We start from the raw sequence: 21,214 nt of genomic DNA, 5'->3' as shown, positions 1-21,214 counted from the left end.
TGGTGGAAGTGACATACCTGCACGGCAGACAGGTGTGACCCTGGGAGGAGACACACATATAACATCACAGCTCAGACTTTGATTGAAGGAACTCGTGTGACTCTGCTCCAGCTTATTTATTATTTATTGTTAATAAACAGAACAAAAAATTAGCCTTCTCATATCCAAGGGAATATGTATATTTGTCAGTGGCTCCCCATCCCCTCCCCACCACCTGCCTGAACGTGGTTTTTTGAAAGTCACTCAGTCGTGTCTGACTGTTTGTGACCCCATGGACTATACAGTCCATGGAATTCTCCAGGCCAGAGTACTGGAGTGGATAGCCTTATCCCTTCTCCAGGGGATCTTCCCAACCCAGGGATCGAACCTAGATCTCCCGTATTGCAGGCAGATTCTTTACTATGTGGGAGACCTGGATTCAATCCCTGGGTTGCAGGCAGTTTGTAAATATTTGTTGAATGAATGAAAATAGCAGTAATTTCAGTCTAGGTTCCTTTCTAATATTGGTGTGATCTTTATGTAAATAGTTTAATGACTTTATCTGCTGTTCTGTGTCTACTTCAGAGCTTGAAGGAGTGAGAATTAGACCAAAAATGGAATCTTAAGGTAGGAACATGAGGCATCTTCTGCTTTTACATAACAAGCCCCTTTGAAGGGTTCTGGGCTTAACCTGTGTGGGTTGCTTTCCCAGTAACAGAGTTTACTGGGAAACTGTGACAGGAGTTTTTAGGGGAAGTGCTGGAGGCTTAGGGGTGGGATGAAGAAGAGGCCAGTTTCTCTCAAGTTATAGTCTTTTAGGCAACGTCTCCAGATTCTCACTTGGGGACAAGCAGGTCTTTGCTTTACCGTCTTCTCCCCTGGACTGTCTGTCAACCCTCATCTAGTGATTTAATTATTCTGACTCTAGAAATGTAATTTCGGTTTGTGATGAGAAAATTTGGCCAAGAGACCATGTTCAGATGTTCCAGCTCTTGGCTAATGGTACTCCTGCATCCGTCCTCTGCAAGAGGGTCTTTTTTTCTGATGTGAAGCACACACAGAGCTCCTCTTCAGTGTTTGGCTGCTATACTAAGTGATTGTGATTGGTCAGAAGCCTCCTTCCTGAAGCCCTCTCTCCGGGGGCTGTTCCAGGTGGCTTACTCCTAGATATGCAGTTATCACGTAGGAAAAAAAAAATGACCCAAAGGTATGAACAACATTAAGTGTTCTGACAGTGAAGTAGTGCTTTTCTCTTCCTGATGTTTGTGTGAAATGATCTGGCAAAATAGATGCTACAGAAATAATGCATTTCTGTGTCTCCCTTCTCAAATGATAAATGTTCTTGGCTCATCACAAGATTTTTTGCCAAATGCTGATTCTGCTAACAGAAGGAATGGAAACTTCAGATGTTCTCCTGTGACAGAGGGAATAAAAAGTTTCCTGGACTGCCTTCCTTCTGTGTCATGAGTGCTCAAAGGTGCTCTTGTGAAGGGCTGTGTTCTGCCTCGACCCTGGCCTTGGCTAAAGGCACACAGGCTGTGTTGCTCAGGTGTCTGCAACTTCTTCCCTAAGCCAGAGGGAGCCCCAGAGGATGGTCAGAGGTGGCAGAGTGAAGAACATCAGCGTCATCAACCACCTCATTGGAATTTGTCTCCTGCATTAGAAGTTCAGAAAGGCGTTCGTATGAAAATACTACATGTACCAGAATCTTCTATAGCAGAAATTCAAAGAGGGCAAAACAGGAGAACACGGAGATTTAGAGTGGCCTGTTCTATGTGGGCACTGTGCCGCTGTGTCTGGCCATCAGACCTCTTGATGTCTCCCAAGGAGCCCACCTCTCATTCCCTGACTCTTCTTTTCTCCAGTTGTTTCCCAAGTCCTGGTTATCTCAGTTTCCCAATTCCTTGCCAGTTTTATGTTCCTCATTCCCATTCTGCACACTGAGATTTTTCAAAACCATAAATCTGGTCTTGGGTCCCTCCTACCCTTAAATCCTTCAGTGGTTCTGATTGTTGTTTGAATCCATACCCTCAGCCTCCTACCCATGTCAAGACAATGTCCAAACTCTTCATTCTAGCATACTACCTTTGATGGCCTGGCCCTGCTCACTTCTTTGACCTCGTCTCTCACCAGATTCCCCTGTCCTGGCCATCCATGCACCAGGGAAGTGGAACAGGGGTAGTTCCCTGTGTTCCAGGCAGCCTCTTGTCTTGGATATCCATACCTACTGTTCTGCTCATCCCCTGTTTCATCTCCCCTCTTCTTAGCCTAGTCATCCTTTACGGGTCCAGAAAGTTGGAGTGACTGCCTTGACCACCCCATCAGGGTGGTTATGATGATGTTGTGTCTTCTTTTCTGGTTTAGTCATCAGAACATTCCTGACCATTAGACCATGAGCTTTCTTCAGCTTTGCTTTATTCATCATATTGTGCTTGGTACCCCACCCCTGCCTGGCATACCAGAGACACAAAATAGATGTTTGTGGAAAAATAAATGGAGTTTTGGAGTCAGAGGTCCAATCCAAACTGGCCTGAATCTTTGATCAGGTGGCATAGTGTCTCTTCCACTTTGGTCTTCCCCTCTGCCTTCATTGTGTGTTGACAGAGATGTGCTGGTACTTTCCAGATTCCTTTACCCAGTTGAAAAATAGCTGTTTTTTACACAAAACAAAGTAATTGCCAGAGCAACCCTTGAGGCTATAGAAAATAAAAGTGTTACTGCCGTCACAGCTGTGTGGCTTCAGGTTATTCTTGATACTTTGGAGAATAGGACAATGTGTAGCCAAAACACAGCCAAGGAGTAATATATTGGATTAGCCAATAAGTTCGTTGGGGTTTTTCCATAGTATCTTACCAATGAGGTTTTTGGCCAACCCAATATAATTAAGATGGCTTCCCTGGTGGCTCAGTGGTGAAGAATCTACCTGCAGTGTAGGAGACCCAGGAGATGCGGGTTCAATCCCTGGGTTGTGAAGATTCCCTGGAGGAGGGCATGGCAACTCATTCCAGAAAATCCCATGAACAGAGGAGCCTGGTGGGCTATAGTCCGTGAAGTCTCACAGAGTCGAACATGACTGATGTGACTGACCACACACAGACACAATACAATTAAGGCTTCTGGGCCTCTTTCAAGAGTCAAGAGCTGTGTCTGCTTCTCTGGGGACAGGCTCTAAGCTCATCCCCCAAGTTGAGGGATAGCATCTTCTCCTGTGACATCCAGCCAGCCCTGGCCATGTGGCTTTTGCTCACCTGGAAGAGACTTGTAAACAGCTGCCACCCTTGTTAACTGATGATGTCTCTGGCTTTAGGTATTTGAGTCTCTTGGTTAGCTTAGGCCACTAAAAGCTACCAATCAATGAAACAGGCACTGTGATGGCAGTAAGATGGGCCCTCTGAAACAAGATCACAAGTATTTAGATTATCAGCCCTTCACCCTCTACCTGCTAATTTCAAAAGACCAAGCAGTTTGAAGTCAGACCTCGCTTAGCTTAAAACTCATTCTCTAACCATTTGACTTTCAACAATGACTGTCTTTCTTTGCCTCAGTTCCCCATCTGCAACATGGGGATGACACCTGCCCCAGATGGTAGCTGTGAGGATTAGACAAATTGATACATGAAAAGCTCCTGGAGCCGTGCTGGGCTTGTGACACATGGAAGACTAATTTTGCTAACTTCCTTAGGCTCAGCTAATGAAGACATGCTGCTTAACTACACAGATTCTAATTGGGGCTGCATTCCCCTACAGAAATTTGTTAGTAAGTGCCCATCTTCTGTTCTGCATATAAGTATGGCTCGTATACATTCTCTAGTTTCCAAAATAGTATGCTCATGACAGAAATTAGAAAATACAGGTGAGCAGAAAGAAAAATAATTATTTGTAATAGTGCAGCCAGCTGTGAGCATTTGGCATCTGTCCTCACAGTGTTTGTGTGTGTGTGTGTGTGTGTGTGTGTGTATGTATAGGCAGTTTAGTAATTTAAAGCAAAAAGTCACCAATTACTATCTGTAACCAATTGTAACATTCTATATACTAGTTTCCTACATTCTTTTGCACAATTTGGAATTTGCTGTACTATTGTAGCTTACTCGGTTCAGTTGCCAGAGGTCACATTGCTTGGTTTTATACCGTAGGTACGTTTTTGATGCTTTTGGTGTATATCACCATTCTGAGCTGCTAAGGGTTTGAAGCTGATTAATGACTATCACTTGGTTACTCTCTCTGTTATTCAAAATCTTTGGATTCCAGCAAAGAGTAACGTTTCCTAGAGAGAGGAAGACATTACATTGTTCTGACCTGATTCCAACAGGCATGAGCACATCTTGAAAAGCAGAATGCTTTTGCTTATGGGATTACTTCCCTGGGGTAGTGAGAAAGTAGTATGAGACTTGGCTCATTGGCAGAGAGGACCCATTGCCACATGTCCCGAGGGGAGAGAGCTTATGCTGGAAGAGGAATAGAATCAGTGACCTGCTGAGTTCGTCCCAGATCTGAAATCCTTGGCTGGCACAGAGCTTCATGTTGAGCTTAGTTAGCTAGGTCACAAGGCCCAAGGAATCCTGGGACACCAGCAGACCTTCATAAAATCAGTGCTTCCTTTCTACGGAGCAGATTCAGAAGAAGAGAGCATGCAGGAAGGTCTCATTGAGAACTTGGTGGATAGTCAGAGTTGTATAAACTGGTTCCCTTCTAGAAGTCTTTTGGAGGAAAAAACATGAAAGTGACAGATATGATCAAAATAATGGGACTCGATGTAAAAAACTAAAGATTTAGGTAAAGGCTAATTATGAAATTCATTTTCTTTTTATCTTAAGCCTCTAGATCACCTTTAGGCTCAGAATTACAATGGAGATTTATTTCCCTGACTGTAAATATTAGACTGACTTTAGTTTTGTTTTGTTTGACTCGCTTCTTGAACTTTGTATTTTGGGTAGTGAATCAACCTTGTGTCTAAGCTGGCTTGGCTTTTGGCTTTTGGAGCACATCTGGCAGGCAGCAGAGAACCCCCAGAATTTTTGGCTCCAAAGATGTCACTGGCTTGCATTTGAACTTAGGGAAAGTTTCTAGTGATTGTCATTGAAGTTTTGTTCATACACCAGAAGACACTGTTAGCCTGAGCCAGGCGTGGGCTGGCTGGAGTCCCACAGCAGGGGCCAAGCCAGCCAACCTCCCAAGGAGTGGGGAGGTCACCCTTCCAGGAGCATCAGTCAGCTGCATCCTTATTGCATCTTTCTTGTATTGTAGCATTGCAGTTGTGCTGCAACAGGCTTCATCCAGAGAAGCTATGTGAGTGTCTGCTGTGGGCCCGGGGATTGTCCTTAACTCCTGGACCACACAAGCTCTGATGCCAGGAGAGGTGAGGGAGAGGTGAGCACAGAATTCTCTGGGAACCTGGAGGGAAGGTGTAGCCTTCTTGTTTGGGAAATGAGGAGAGCCTTGTCAAAGAGCGAGGGAAGGCTAGAAGAAGAAATGATGGTTTTCCAAGGAAGTGAAGGACTCAACACAAATATCTAAGATTTTTATGGACATTTTCAGGGAGCAGGGAGAAGAAAGTCACTTACAACTCACGGTCCATTATAGCAGTGGTCCCCAACCATTTTGGGCACCAGGGACTGGTTGGTAGGAGACCATTTTCCCATGGACCAGTGTGGGGGGATGGTTTCAGGGTGATTCAAGGGCCTTACATTTATTGTGCACTTTATTTCTATTATTATTACATCAGCTCCATCTCACATCATCAGGCTTTAGATCCTGGATGTTGGGGACCCCTGTATTGTAGGACCATGCAGAGCTCTCAGAGCATGTTTTGAATGCTGTAGTAGATCGTTTGTAGTAGTAGATCACACACACACTCCCTTCCTTGGGGCAAGGAAAGACAGAACCTCCTCCTGGTTTACATTTTTGAAGGAGATGGAGAGGACTAGAGAGAAAATAGAAATTTGTATCTTGAAATTATCCTGCATTAAAAAGTTGGTTTATTTTCCATTTCAGAAATTACTCTTAAAGTCTCTATAGTCCAGATTACATGTGGATCCTTATGTTTTCCTTAAGTAGAAACTTGGTAGGGTGAGTAACTGATTCAGGTTTTTCATCCAAAAGAGGGAAAATGTAAGGCCCCCAGTATTTTTAGTTCTCTAGACTTTTGATAGCTACATAAATGTGAAGGATTCTTCTTGACATTAACAGTATTTTGAGCTCCATTTGGAAGTTTTTTAAATTAATAAGCAATATTTCTTTTCCGTGGGAACAAAATTAAATGTTTAGTTATATCAAACTTTGTGGCCTCAGGACCCCTTTACACACTTAAAAAGTACTGAGGACCCTTAAGAGCTTCTGCTTATGCAAGTTGTATGTATGAATATTTGCCACATTAGAAATTAAAACCAATAATTCATTAATTTAAAAATTAACAAGTTCAAAATAAAAAGACTCATTGCATGTTAACATACATAACATATTTTATTAAAAATAACTTAAAAAAAAACAAATTAGAAGAGTGGCATTTTTTTCATTTTTGCATATCTTTTCAAGATTTGGTTTTAGAGAAGACAGGTAGATTTTCTTATTTGCTTTTGTGTTCAATCTACTGTGATTTGTTAAAATCAAGTAAGAAGATACGACTTCATATAAATAATCTGTTGGAAAAAGGGTCTCAGGGACCATACAGGTGTTCTAGGGTCACTTTGAGAATTGCTGGTTTAGACAGATAAATTTCTGAGTTATTTGGTGGGTTTTGGCTCAGACGGTAAAGAATCTGCCTACAATGCAGGAGACCTGAGTTCTATTCCTGGGTCAGGAAAATTCCCTAGAGGAGAAAATGGCAACCCACTGCAATATTCTTGCCTGGAGAATTCCATTGACTTAGGAACCTGGTGGGCTACATACAGTTCATGGGGTTGCAAAGAGTCAGACATAACTGAGCAGCTAACACTTTGCCTTCACTTGAAATGACAAGTTGTCCTTGAGAATTTGAGTATACTGTGGGACAAATTAGTTGCTTATGAACACTCACAAACCATGAAATTAAGGTTATCCTAATACATGTTGCTGTTTTACTGTTGTTTGTGTACATGCTTCTTTTTGCGAGTTCCTTAAGGATATTTAGGAAGTCCTCAGTAACTGAATTGAATCAAAATACTAAAAATTGACAGCAAGTACTCTCACACTATAAAATGTGTATAAGGTGCTCTACTTTGATTGTGTTAAGGTTATTTTTTTTTTTTTTCCTGGATACTAGTTAAGCTTCAAGAGAGCCAGAGCCAATTTTCACATTTCTCTTTAGTTAGTTTAATAATTTTGAAATACAGTCCAATCTCCCCAAATCCAACAGAAATTTTTATTTTTACTTATTCCTTTTAAATAAATGTGCTCTGACATCATGGGCATTGTGTTTTATGATATCTTGGGTCTTTAATGTTGTCCATCCTCCTTACAGAAATACAAAGAGTATGAGAAGGATGTTGCCATAGAAGAAATTGATGGGCTCCAGCTGGTGAAAAAGCTGGCAAAGAACATGGAAGAGATGTTTCACAAGAAGTCTGAAGCAGTGCGGGTAAGTGTCTCTGGTTTCTGCTCTGTGTTGCCCAAAGACACAAAGGCAACTGGTGTTGATGAACCCAACTCTCAGAAATCAAAAGTTGACTCACCCATATATACATAATTTCTTAAGTCTGGTTAATGAAGATAAGCAGGTGCTAGGGGCACAGTCACCCCTTTTCTGGGGTAAACTAGGGTTTAGCTGCTAGTTTTTGTCTTACGATAGTGTACTTTCAGTGGAAAGTGAAGTCGCTCAGTCGTGCCCGACTCTTTGCGATCCCATGGACTGTAGCCTACCAGGCTCCTCCATCTATGGGATTTTCCAGGCAAGAGAACTGGAGTGGGGTGCCATTTCCTTCTCCAGGGGATCTTCCCGACCCAAGGATCGAACCCTGGTCTCCCACATTGTAGGCAGATGCTTTACCGTCTGAGCCGCCAGGGAAGTCTACTTTCAGTGGAGGTGTCCCTAATTGTTTGCCAGACAAACAAAGTGCCTAATTGTTTGCCTAATTAATTGCCAAAGTACATTCAAGGGGGTGTTGTGGTTGAACTAAGCAGTTGTAAAAAAAAGTTAATCAGTGTTTACCAAAATATGGAATTGAAAATCTCCATGGAGTAAATGAGTCTAGATGAAGTCTGAAGTTCTTTTTACTATTTTTGGAATATTACTATAATTATAATGTTTATCTTGACTGGCAAGAGCTCCCTGAAATCTTTTTTTTAAAGTTTTTTGGGAGTATAGTTGATTTACAATGTTGTTTTAGTTTTAGGTGTACTGCAAAGTGAAGCAGTTAAACACATACATATATCCACTCATTTTAAGATTTTTTTCCCATCTAGGCCATTATCCCTGAAATGTTGTATTAGCAGGAAGAATGGAACTGCAGTGCGCATGTGGTGTTATTTTGGATTTCCAAGATTGCCTCTGACTTTATACTTTGTTGCCAACAAAATGGGGCATCTGAATTCTTGATTTAGGACATGTAAATGTTACAGTACCCTTTTTTAATACTACATTGGCACAGGATTATGGGAAAGAATTTTGATCTAAAGAGTTCTTTATTTCTAACTTGTAGTTTACTTTCAGATCAGTTCAGTTCAGTCGCTCACTCATGTCCAGCTCTTTGCAGCCCCATCGCAGCACACCAGACTTCCCTGTCCATCACCAACTGCTGGAGTTTACCCAAACTTATGTCCATTGAGTTGGTAATGCCATCCAACCATCTCATCCCCTTCTCCTCCTGCCTTCAGTCTTTCCCAGCATCAGGGTCTTTTCAAATGAGTCAGCTCTTTGTATCAGTTGGCCAAAGTATTGGAGTTTCAGCTTCAATATCAGTCCTTCCAATGAACACTCAGGACTGATCTCCTTTAGGATGGACTGGTTGGATCTTGCAGTGTAGTTTACTTACCTTTTAGTTTTATTATCTTCAGAATGACTTTGTTATAAAAGTTCATTTCCTAGTTTAGTTTTTCTCATCCTTAATTGGCCAAACCAAATTGCCACAAGATATTTCTACCTTAGACCTTATAATCCCATACATTTCCTTGTTTCTAAAATATTTTGTATTATTTTGATTTAGGGAAGAAGGGACTGTAGTTTAGGTAGAAGCATGAGCTTGACCTGGGTTCAGTGTCAAGCAGAACAACCTTCATGAGCTTCCATTTCCTCATCTGTAAAATGGGAAAAACTCACACAGGGAGTGTAAAGATCACAGTTGTGGTTTTGAGCCATTAAGCACAGACCCTGGCACATGAGGAGTGCTTAGTGAATAGTTAACTTCTGCTGCTACTATGGTTATTAATTTAAATAAGGTGAGCTTTCTTGGTGGAAACTCAAGTGCCTTAGAAGGAAAAAGAGTGCTTTTATGTGCCATAGACATACTGCACTGACTGCCATTCCTGGGAGCTGCATGGTGGCCTCTGGGCTGTCTATGTCAGTACCTTAGAGCAAGTTGTATTCTATTTTTCACAGACATTGCAGCATGGCAGGCATTGGCACCTCTCAGTCAGAGAACCCTGAGGTAAACATTTAAAAAACACAATTACCATTTTATGTTTATTAAATGAACACCCTCTTTGTTGGAACTTTTAGAATGTATTGAGAAGTATCAAAAAGAGAAAAAAAGTCACCTAAAACTCCTACTACCTAGCAGGAAAACAACACTTATTTTCTTAGATTTTCTTCCTTCTAGTCTTTTTTCTTTACATTTATATGCATATCCTTGTGTGTGTTTTTATCAAATTAGTAACTATATTGCCTGTTTGCTTTTGTATCCCGCTTTTTTTTACTTCTTTATACCAAAATAGCGTGAGCATTATCTTGTGTCCCTGTGTTTTGTGATTTTCTTTTTTTAAAAAACTAATTAATTTTTTAAATTGGAGGCTCGTTACTTTACAATATGTGATGTTTTTTGTCATACATCAACATGAATCAGCCACAGGTGTACATGTGTTCCTCCATCTTGCTAAATTCCATATATATGTGTTAATGTACTGTATTGGTGTTTCTGACTTCACTCTGTATAAGAGGCTCCAGTTTCATACACCTCATTAGAACTGACTCAAATGTGTTCTTTTTTTATAGCTGAGTCATATTTCATTGTGTATGTATACCGCATCTTCCTTATCCATTCGTCTGCCAATGGACATCTAGGTTGCTTCCACGTCCTAGCTGTTGCAGACAGTGTCTCGCTCAATTCTGGTTTCCTCAGTGTGTATGCCCAGCAGTGCAATTGCTGGGTCGTATGGCAGTTCTATTTCCAGTATTTTAAGAAATCTCCACACTGTTCTCCAAAGTGGCTGTACTAGATTGCATTCCCATCAACAGTGTAAGGGAGTTTCTCCAGATCCTCTCCAGCATTTATTGCTTCTACACTAAAATGGCAGCCATTCTGACCGGCATGAGATGGTACCTCACTGTGGTTTTGATTTGCATTTCTCTGATAATGAGTGATGTTGAGCATCTTTTCTTGTGTTTGTTAGCTGTATATATGTCTTGTTTGGAGAAATGTCTGTTTAGCTTTGGCCCACTTTTTGATTGGATGGTTTATTTTTCTGGTATTGAGCTGCAGAGCTGCTTGTATATTTTGGAGATTAATTATTTGTCAGTTGTTTCATTTGCTATTATTTTCTCCCATTCTGAAGGCTGTCTTTTCACCTTGCTTATAGTTTCCTTCGTTGTACAAAAGCTTTTAGGTTTAATTAGGTCCCATTTGTTTATTTTTGTTTTTATTTCCATTACTCTGGAAGATGGGTCATAGAGGATCTTGAAGTGAAGTGAAGTCGCTCAGTCGTGTCTGACTCTTTGCGACCTCATGGACTGTAGCCTACCAGGCTCCTCTGTCCATGGGGTTTTCCAGGCAATAGTACTGGAGTGGATTGCTATTTCCTTCTCCACGGGATCTTCCCAACCCAGGGATCGAACCTGGGTCTCCTGCATTGTAGACAGACACTTTACCGTCTGAGCCACCAGAGAGTGTTATGCCTATGTTTTCCTCTAAGAGTTTTATAGTTTCTGGTCTTATATTTAGATCTTTAATCCATTTTGAGTTTATTTTTGTGTATGATGTTATAAAGTGTTCTAGTTTCATTGTTTTACAGGTGGTTAACCAGTTTTCCTAGAAGAACTGATTAAAGAGATTGATTGCCTTTTCTCCATTGTATATGTTTGCCTCCTTTGTCAAAGATAAGGTGTCCATAGGTGCATGGATTTGTCTCTGGGTTTTCTGTTTTGTTCTATTGATCTATATTTCTGTCTTTGTGCCAGTACTGTACTGTCTTGATGAGTGTAGCTTTGTAGTAATCTGAAGTCAGGCAGCTTGATTCCACCAGTTCGATTCTTCTTTCTCAAGATTGCTCTGGCTATTCAAGGTTTTTTTTTGTTTCCATACAAATTGTAAAATTATTTATTCTAGTTCTGTGAAAAATACCATTGGTAGCTTGATAGGGATTGCATTGAATGTATAGATTGTTTTGGGAGGATACTCATTTTCACTATATTGACTCTTCCAATCCACAAACATGGTATATTTCTCCATTTGTGTCATCTTTCATTTCTTTCATCAGTGTTTTATCATTTTCTATATATAGATATTTTGTTTCTCTAGGTAAATTTATTCCTGAATATTTTATTCTTTTCATTGCAATGGTGAATGGGATTGTTTCCTTAATTTCTTTTTCTGTTTTCTCATTGTTAGTGTATAGGAATGCAAGGGATTTCAGTGTAATGATTTTGTATCCTGCAACTGTACTATATTCATTGATGAGCTCTAGTAATTTTCTGGTGGTGTCTTTAGGGTTTTCTATGTAGAAGATCATGTTATTTGCAAACAGTGAGAGTTTTGTTTCTTCTTTTCCAATCTGGATTCCTTTTATTTCTTTTTCTTCTCTGATTGCTATAGCTAGGATTTCCAAAACTATGTTGAATAGTAGTGGTGAGAGTGGTCAGTTTTGTCTTGTTCCTGATTTTAGAGGAAATGCTTTCAATTTTTCTCCATTGAGGATAATGTTTGCTTTGGGTTTGTTGTATATAGCTTTTCTTATGTTGAGGCATATTCCTTCTATGCCTGCATTCTGGAGAGTTTTTATCATAAATGAGTGTTGGATTTTGTCAAAGGGTTTCTCTGCATCTATTGAGATAATCATATGGTTTTTAATCTTCAATTTGTTAATATGGTGTATCACATTGATTGATTTGTGAATATTGAAGAATCTTTGCATCCCTGGAATAAAGCCGACTTGGTCATGATATATGATCTTTTTATTATGTTGTTGAATTCTGTTTGCTAGAATTTTGTTGAGGATTTTTGCACCTATGTTGATCAGTGATACGGGCCTGTAGTTTTCTTTTTGTGTCGCATCTTTGTCTAGTTTTGGTATTAGGGTGATGGTGGCCTCATAGAATGAGCTTGGGAGTTTACCTTCCTCTGCAATTTTCTGAAAGAGTTTGAGTAGGATAGGTGTTAGCTCTTCTCTAAATTTTCGGTCGAATTCAGCTGTGAAGCCATCTGGTCCTGGGCTTTTGTTTGTTGGAAGATTTTTGATTATAGTTTTGATTTCTGTACTTTTGATGGGTCTGTTAAGATTTTCTATATCTGCCTGGTTCAGTTTTGGAAGGTTATACTAAGAATTTGTCCATTTCTTCCAAGTTGTCCATTTTATTGGCATATAATTGCTCATAGTAGTCTCTTATGATCTTTTGTATTTCTGTGTTGTCTGTTGTGATATCTCCATTTTCATTTCTAACTTTACTGATTTGATTCTTCTCTGTTTTTTCTTGATGAGACTGGTTAATGGTTTGTCTATTTTATTTATCTTCTCCAAGAACCAGCTTCTAGTTTGCTGATTTTTGTTATAGTCTCCTTCATTTCTTTTTCATTTGTTTCTGTTTGATTTTTATACTTTCTTTCCTTCTGCTAACTTTGGGGTTCTTCTTTTCTTCTTTTTCTAGTTGCTTTTGGTATAAAGTCAGGTTGTTCATTTGGTGTTATTCTTGTTTCTTGAGGTAGCCTTATGTTGCTATGCTTTTACTGAATCCGATAAGTTTTGGATTGTTGTGTTTTCATTTTCATTTGTTTCTATGCATAGTTTGATTTCCTTCTTGATTTCTTCCATGATCTGTTGGTTATTCAGAAGTGTGTTGTTTTAGCCTCCATGTTTGTATTTTTAATAGTTTTTTTTCCTGTTCAGTTCAGTTCAGTCACTCAGTCGTGTCCAACTCTTTGCGACCCCATGAATCACAGCATGCCAGGCCTCCCTGTCCATCACCAACTCCCGGAGTTCACTCAGACTCACATCCATCGAGTCAGTGATGCCATCCAGCCATCTCATCCTCTGTCGTCCCCTTCTCCTCCTGCCCCCAATCCCTCCCAACAGCAGAGTCTTTTCCAATGAGTCAACTCTTCACATGAGGTGGCCAAAGTACTGGAGTTTCAGCTTTAGCATCATTCCTTCCAAAGAAATCCCAGGGCTGATCTCTTTCAGAGACTGGTTGGATCTCCTTGCAGTCCAAGGGACTCTCAAGAGTCTTCTCCAACACCACAGTTCAAAAGCATCAATTCTTCGGTGCTCAGCCTTCTTCACAGTTGAACTCTCACATCCATACATGAGCACAGAAAAAACCATAGCCTTGACTAGACGGACCTTTGTTGGCAGAGTAATGTCTCTGCTTTTGAATATGCTATCTAGGTTGGTCATAACTTTGCTTCCAAAGAGTAAGCGTCTTTTAATTTCATGGCTGCAATCACCATCTGCAGTGATTTTGGAGCCCCCAAAAATAAAGTCTGACAACTGTTTCCACTGTTTCCCCATCTATTTCCCATGAAGTGATGGGACAGGATGCCGTGATCTTCGTTTTCTGAATGTTGAGCTTTAAGCCAACTATTTCACTCTCCTCTTTCACTTTCATCTTACCGCATTGTGATCAGAAAAGATGTTTGAAATGATTTCAGTTTTTTAAAATTTACCAAGGCTAGATTTATGGCCCAGGATGTGATCTGTCCTGGAGAATGTTCCGTGTGCACTTGAGTAAAAGGTGAAATCCATTGTTTTGGGATGAAATGCCTTATAGATATCAATTACATCTAACTAGTCTATTGTATCATTTAAAGCTTCTGTTTCCTTGCTAACTTTCTGTTTAGTTGATCTATCCATAACTGTGAGTGGGCTAGTAAAGTCCCCCACTATAATTGTGTTACTGTTAATTTCCCCTTTCATACTTGTTAGCATTTGCCTTACATAATGAGGTGCTCCTATATTGGGTGCATATGTATTTATAATTGTTACATCTCCTTCTTGGATTGGCCCTTTGATCATTATGTAGTGTCCTTCTTTGTCTCATATCACAGTCTTTATTTCAAAGTCTAATTTATCTGTTCTGAGTATTGCTACTTTTGCTTTCTCTTGCTCTCCATTTGCATGAAATATCTTTTTCCAGCCCTTCACTTTCCGTCTGTATGCATCCCTGTGTTTGAGATGGGTCTCTTAGAGATAGCATATATAGAGGTCTTGTTTTTGTATCTATTCATCCAGTCTTTGTCTTTTGGTTGGAGCATTTAACCCATTTACATTTAAGGTAATTATTGATAAGTATGATCCCATTACCATTTACTTTGTTATTTTGGGTTCGTTTTTATAAACCTTTTCTGTGTTTCCTGTCTAGAGAAGATCCTTTAGCATTTATTGAAAAGCTGGTTTGGTGGTGCTGAATTCTCTTAGCTCCTGCTTCTCTGTAAAGTTTTTGATTTCTCCTTCATATCTGAATGAGATCTTTCCTGGGTAAAGTAATCTTGGTTGTAGGTTTTTCTCTTTCATCACTTTAAGTATGTCCTGCCATTCCCTTTTGGCTTGAAGAGTTTCTATTGAAAGATCAACTGTTACCCTTATGGGGATCCCTTTTTGTTTATTTGTAGCTTTTCCCTCGCTGCTTTTAATACTTGCTCTTTGGGTTTGATTTTTGTTAGTTTGATTAATATGTGTCTTGGGGTGTTTGACCTTGGGTTTGTCCTGTTTGGTACTGTCTGGGTTTCTTGGAATTGAGTGGCTATTTCCTTCCCCATTTTAGAGAAGTTTTCGACTATTATCTTCTCAAGTATTTTCTCATGCCCTTTCTTTTTGTCTTCTTCTTCTGGGACACCTATGATTCGAATGTTGGGGCATTTAACATTGTCCCAGAGGTCTCTGAGGTCGTCCTCATTTATTTTAATTCTTTTTTCTTTACTCCTCCCTGCTTTATTTATTTCCACCATTCTATCTTCCATCTCACTTATCCTCTCTTCTTACTCAGTTATTCTACTGTTGATTTCCTCCAGAGTGCTTTTAATCTTAGTTATTACATTGTTTATTATTGACTGACGCTTCTTTATTTCTTCTAGGTCCTTGTTAAACATTTCTTTCATCTTCTCAATCCTTGTCTCTAGTCTATTTATCTGTGACTCCATTTTGTTTTCAAGATTTTGGATCATCTTTCCTATCATTATTCTGTATTCTTTTTCAGGTAGACTCTCTGTCTCCTCCTCTTTTGTTTGGTTTGGTGGGTTTTTATCATATTCTTTCACCTGCTGAATATTTCTCTGCCTTTTCATTTTGTTTAGATTGCTGTGTTTGGGGTGCCCTTTCTGCTGGCTGGAAGTTCGTGGTTCCTCTTAATTGTGGAGTCTGCTCCCTGTGGGTGGGGCTGGACTAGTGGCTTATCAAGGTTTCCTGGTTGGGGGAGCTTGTGTCTGTGTTCTAGTGTGTGGTGCTGAATCTCTTCTCTCAGAAGTACAGTGAAGTGTCCAGTAGTGAGTTTTGGGGTGTCTATGGGTTTGACATGGCCTTGGACAGCCTGTCTTTTAATGGTCAGGGTTGTGTTTCTGTTTTGCTGGAGAATTAGCATGGTGTGTCTTACACTGGAACTTGTAGGCTCTTTGGTGGAGCTTGGTTTCATTGTAGGTGTGGAGACTTTTGGGTCAGCTCTTGTCTATTAATGTTCCCTGGAGTCAGGAGTTCTGTTATGTTCTAAAGTTTTGGAGCTAAGCCTCCTGGATTTCTTGTCCTTCTCTGACAGTAGCCTCAGGACTTCTCTATCCATACAGCACAGAAGATAAAACCCCTAGGTTAGTGGTAAGACAATTCTCAGCAGGCAGGAACACCCAGAGAGGTTCACAGAATTACAGAGAGAAGAGAAGAAGGAGGAGGGAGATAGAGGTGACCAGGAGGAGAAGAGGGGGAGTCAAAAGGGGAGAGAGCAGTCTAGCCAGTAATCAAGTCCCTAAGTGCTCTCCACAGCCCAGAACACCCAGAGAGGTTCACAGAGATGTGTAGAGAAGAGAAGAGGGAGGAAGGAGATAGCGGTGATCTGGAGGAAAAAAGGGAGAGTCAAAAGGCAAGAGAGCAGTCAAGCCAGTGATCAAGTCCCTAAATGAAATCTTAAAGGTACAAAATTGATAATAAATATCAAAAAGCAAAGATTAAAAACGAAGAATAGAGGTTAGACTCCCAAAAATACTGTATAAAAATACAGAACAAAATTAATTAGAAAAATTACAAAAGTATATATGGAATTTGTTTTTAAAAAATGGGTTTTTTGGGGAAAGGTAATAGTAGGCTATAAAAATGAAAGTTAAAGGAGTAATAAAGAACTACAATTTTTTTTAAATTGAAAAGTGATAATACTAAAAATACTGAAGCTGTAGGAATTCCTCTAGTGCTGTTACGGGCAGTGTGGGGTCAGTTCAATGTCAGATAGTCCCTTGTTCTGGCTTGTACTTGTTCTCAAGGTCTAGAGGTGCCACTCAAATGCACATTCTCAGCATTCACTGCAGGGTTTTAATCTGTTGCACCTGTCACTTCCAGAGTGGTTCCCCCTTCTTTGTTTCTTTTGGCTTCCTTTGTTTCCAAGTCTCTTCAGCGTCTAATCTGCACCCTGACACAAGGGGGCGAAGGTAGCCACTTATTTAGGCTCACTTGTTCAGTTGTGTTGTGGGGAAGGAGGGACATTGCAAAGAAATACTACTGGCATGTGTGGGGAGTGCTCACAATGGATGGACCACACTGGGTTTGCCCCAGCCCAAGGCAGCATGTACTTCCTGGGTCCACAGTGCTCAGGCTTCAGGGTGCTCTGCAAGGGCACTGTCCCAAGTGGACCTGCATTTCATGCCCTTCTCAGGCCTAAGCCGCTCGGGTTCTTGGGTGCTCCACAGGGGCACAGGCCCAGAAGGGCTGTGTGTTTTGTGCCCTTCCCAAATCTAGCAGCTCAGGTGACCAGGTGCTTGGTGAGCGCACTGTTCCAGGTGGTCCATGCATCTTATTCACCTCCCCGGTCTCGGCCGCTCAGTTTCCTGGGTGTGCCTCAAGAGCACAGTCCCGCGTGTGCTGCATGTTTCCTCTGGGGAGCTGATCTCAGGCTGTGCCACTCCTGGCAGATGTCAACTGTCCAGGATTCCAGGAAGACACGGTTAGCAAATGGGAGCCTGTTCAAAGTTTGGTGGAAGATGTGGTGTCTGGGGCCTAGACTGCAGCAGGCCCTTGCCTTCCACCTCTGGCTGTCACAAGCCTGCCTCTCTGCCTCCAGGGAGGGCCGGCCCCGTATGGCAGCCGGCTTGCTCTCCTTTGGTATTTGCTCAATCCTCTGTTCTGTGAGCATGCCAAGGCTCACTGCATTAGAGCCTTTTGCGGCAAAGTTCTTTTTTTTTTGTCTCTCTGGCAGTCCCATGGTTTGGGTTGCTATCTCATATTAGCTCCCTCAGATAGTCCTCAGGGCATTCAGCCCTGGTCCTTACCCTAAGGACAGATGATGCAGTGAATATTAAGAGACAGTACCTAAAATAAAATCCCACTTATAAAGATAATAAAATGAAAACTAGCATTAAGAAGAAAATTAGCATTAAAGAAGCAACTACTTCATTTATCATTTATTATTAAATTAGCATTATATTTTACATTTTAGAAATACATTGTACAGAATTATAAATGATATAGGGCATGTTTTTCAAAACTGTTATTAATATAACATTTATTAGTAAACAATTCTTACTGTGCTGTCACAAGAAATCAAGAAATTGACAAGGCAACACAACACAAAATATGTTATTTTATTTAAATATTTTTTTGTAAACTGCTTCATACCTATTTTGGAAAGATGTGGGATGTATAAAAATAAATATATTAACTCTTAAATTATTACTAACAACCAGAGCATAAGAACTTTAAATGTACTTTAAATGCAGCATAAACACGTCCCTGCCCAATCCCCACTTGCTGGTGGCGGACCTGAGCGTCTGCATCACTTTGCTGTCTCAGCTTGCAGTTGTGTTTTAGGCAGGCGTTCTGTTGATAGCTTACCATGATAGGTGAAGGATGTCAGATTCCTGATCTCTGAAGAAGATTTAGCTTCAGGACCAGGGACCAGGCTTGATTACTCAAGAGCTTTTGTGTAGCAGAGTTTTATGAAAGTGTGAAACGGGACAGAGCAAGCTTTTGACGACGTAGACATCAGGAGGGGGATGGAACATGCCCCCCCTTGAGTCTTGGCAAGGGAGCTATGTACTTTTTTAATTAGTTATAACAATAAATCAAAAGAATGTCTCAGTGTTGTAAAGATTGTACCAGACCCACTTCCACAGTTTACATTTTAAGATAATAGGATTAGAACTAACAATAGAAAGATTTTACCAGACCCACTCCCATAATATACATTTTAAGATAATAGGATTAGTCAGAAGGTTTTTCAAGAAGGAGAAACCGTCCTCAAGCAGGATACATTGTTGTTATATAATCCTTCAGTTCAGTTCAGTCGCTCAGTCGTGTCCGACTCTTTGCGACCCCATGAATCGCAGCACACCAGGCCTCCCTGTCTGTCACCAGCTCCTGGAGTTCACCCAAACTCACGTCCATCGAGTCAGTGATGCCATCCAGCCATCTCATCCTCTGTCGTCCCCTTCTCCTCCTGCCCCCAATCCCTCCTAGCATCAGAGTCTTTTCCAATGAGTCAGTTCTTCACGTCAGGTGGCCAAAGTATTGGAGTTTCAGCCTCAGCATCAGTCCTTCCAATGAACACCCAGGACTGATTTCCTTTAGAATGGACTGGTTGGATCTCCTTGCAGTCCAAGGGACTCGCAAGAGTCTTCTCCAACACCACAGTTCAAAAGCATCAATTCTCTAGTGCCCAGCTTTCTTCACAGTTCAACTCTCACATCCATATATGACCACTGGAAAAACCATAGCTTTGACTAGACGGACCTTTGTTGGCAAAGTAATGTCTCTGCTTTTTAATATGCTATCTAGGTTGATCATGACTTTCCTTCCAAGGAGTAAGTGTCTTTTAATTTCATGGCTGCAGTCACCATCTGCAGTGATTTTGGAACCCAAAAAAATAAAAGTCTGACACTGTTTCCACTGTTGCCCCATCTATTTCCCATGAAATGATGGGACCGGATGCCATGATCTTAGTTTTCTGAATGTTGAACTTTAAGCCAACTTTTTTACTCTCCTCTTTCACTTTCATCAAGAGGCTCTTTAGCTCCTCTTCACTTTTTTCTATAATGGTGGTATCATCTGCATATCTGAGGTTATTGATATTTCTCCCGGCAATCTTGATTCTAGCTTGTGCTTCTTCCAGCCCAGCGTTTCTCATAATGTACTCTATATATAAATTAAATAAGCAGTATGACAATATACAGCCTTGACGTACTCCTTTTTCTATTTGGAACCAGTCTGTTCTTCCATGTCCAGTTCTAACTGTTGCTTCCTGACCTGCATAAGGGTTTCTCAAGAGGCAGGTCAGGTGGTCTGGTATTCCCATCTCTTGAAGAATTTTCCACAGTGTATTGTGATCCACACAGTCAAAGGCTTTGGCATAGTCAATAAAGCAGAAATATATATTCTTCTGGAACTCTCTTGTTTTTTCCATGATCCAGTGAATGTTGGCAATTTGATCTCTGGTTCCTCTGCCTTTTCTAAAACCAGCTTGAACATCTGGAAGTTCACAGTTCACATACTGCTGAAGCGTGGCTTGGAGAATATATTCCTTAGTACAGAGTTTAAACTGAATTGTGTTGTTGTGTAATCATCAGCTTAAAGAAAAAAACATTTTTTGTGATTAAGATTAAGGAATGTAAAAAAAAAGTTTGTCCTTTCCTCCTACTTAAAATTTCTGACCCCTATCTTCTCCTTAAGAGCCCCATACCCATTTCTCCTTCTCAAGAGACCCTGGGTTTCTTATCAGCCTGCCTAGGAATTGACTGTCTCACTGTGAGTTTTTTTTTCTCCCTGTTATGTTGCTCTCTGAGATTCTCAGCTGCCCACTCCAGAATTCTTGGGCTTCCCCTTGTGGCTCAGTTGGTAAAGAATCTGGCTGCAATGTGGGAGACCTGGACTAGATTCCTGGGTTGGGAAGATCCCCTGGAGAAGGGAAAGGCTACCCACTCCAGTATTCTGGCCAGGAGAATTCCATGGATTATATAGTCCATGGAGTCACAAAGAGTCAGACACGACCGAACGACTTTCACTTTCACTGAAATTCCAAAACTCCCCACAAACATGTCTGTGAGAGGGTTTCCTACTATGTGGGAACTTCTCCTCCTTCACGACTTCCTCCCCAGGACAGGTCTCCATCCCTAAATCTTTTGTCTTTGTCTTTTATATTTTGGATTACCTCCTTTAGAAGAGATTGGGCTGCTTTTCTGGGTGCCCGGTATCCTCCACCAGCATTCAGAAGTTGTTTTGTGGAAGTTGCTCAACATTCAAATGATCTTTTGATGAATTTATGGGGGAGAAAGTGGTCTCCCCATCCTATTCCTCCACCATCTTGGGACTGCCTTCGTGATTTTCTTTAATGGCTACATAATATTCCAATCTGTGGGTGTGTGTGTCACAACTGATTTGAGTGTTCCTCTCTATCTGGGTGTTTTAAGTTGTTTGTAAGCTTTGATATAAATAATTAATGCTGCAGTAAATCTTCTTAGATGTTAACAATAGATCCATGGACATAGCACTCACTGTGTGTTGGGTGCTTTTGTAAGGACTTTACATACACTCACTTATACTGGTAATGCCCCTGTATAGTCAAAGCTGTGGTTTTTCCAGTAGTCATGTACAGATGTTAGAATTGGAGCCTAAAGAAGGCTGATTGCCAGAGAATTGATGCTTTCAAATTGTGTGCTGGGGAAGATTCTTCAGAGCCCCTTGGACTGCAAGGAGATCAAACCAGTCAATCCTAAAGG

At 40.8% G+C, this 21,214-nt stretch overlaps 1 protein-coding gene across 4 annotated transcripts in view; it reads left to right on the top strand.

Annotated features, from left to right (window-relative positions):
* CACNA2D3 (calcium voltage-gated channel auxiliary subunit alpha2delta 3) overlaps window positions 1–21,214 on the top strand; it is an 898,858-nt gene that overhangs the window by 176,757 nt on the left and 700,887 nt on the right. For all 4 annotated transcript variants that reach the window (XM_070776473.1, XM_070776472.1, XM_070776475.1 and 1 more), the window contains exon 3: window positions 7,414–7,530. In XM_070776473.1, the coding sequence (XP_070632574.1) occupies window positions 7,414–7,530 (117 nt within the window). The remainder of the gene's footprint in view (window positions 1–7,413; window positions 7,531–21,214) is intronic.

Source organism: Bos indicus, chromosome 22, assembly GCF_029378745.1.
Source record: "Bos indicus isolate NIAB-ARS_2022 breed Sahiwal x Tharparkar chromosome 22, NIAB-ARS_B.indTharparkar_mat_pri_1.0, whole genome shotgun sequence".
NCBI classification, from domain to species: Eukaryota; Metazoa; Chordata; class Mammalia; order Artiodactyla; family Bovidae; genus Bos; species Bos indicus.
Note: the sequence above shows the minus strand (reverse complement) of the source record. Positions and strands in the feature narration are given on the sequence as shown.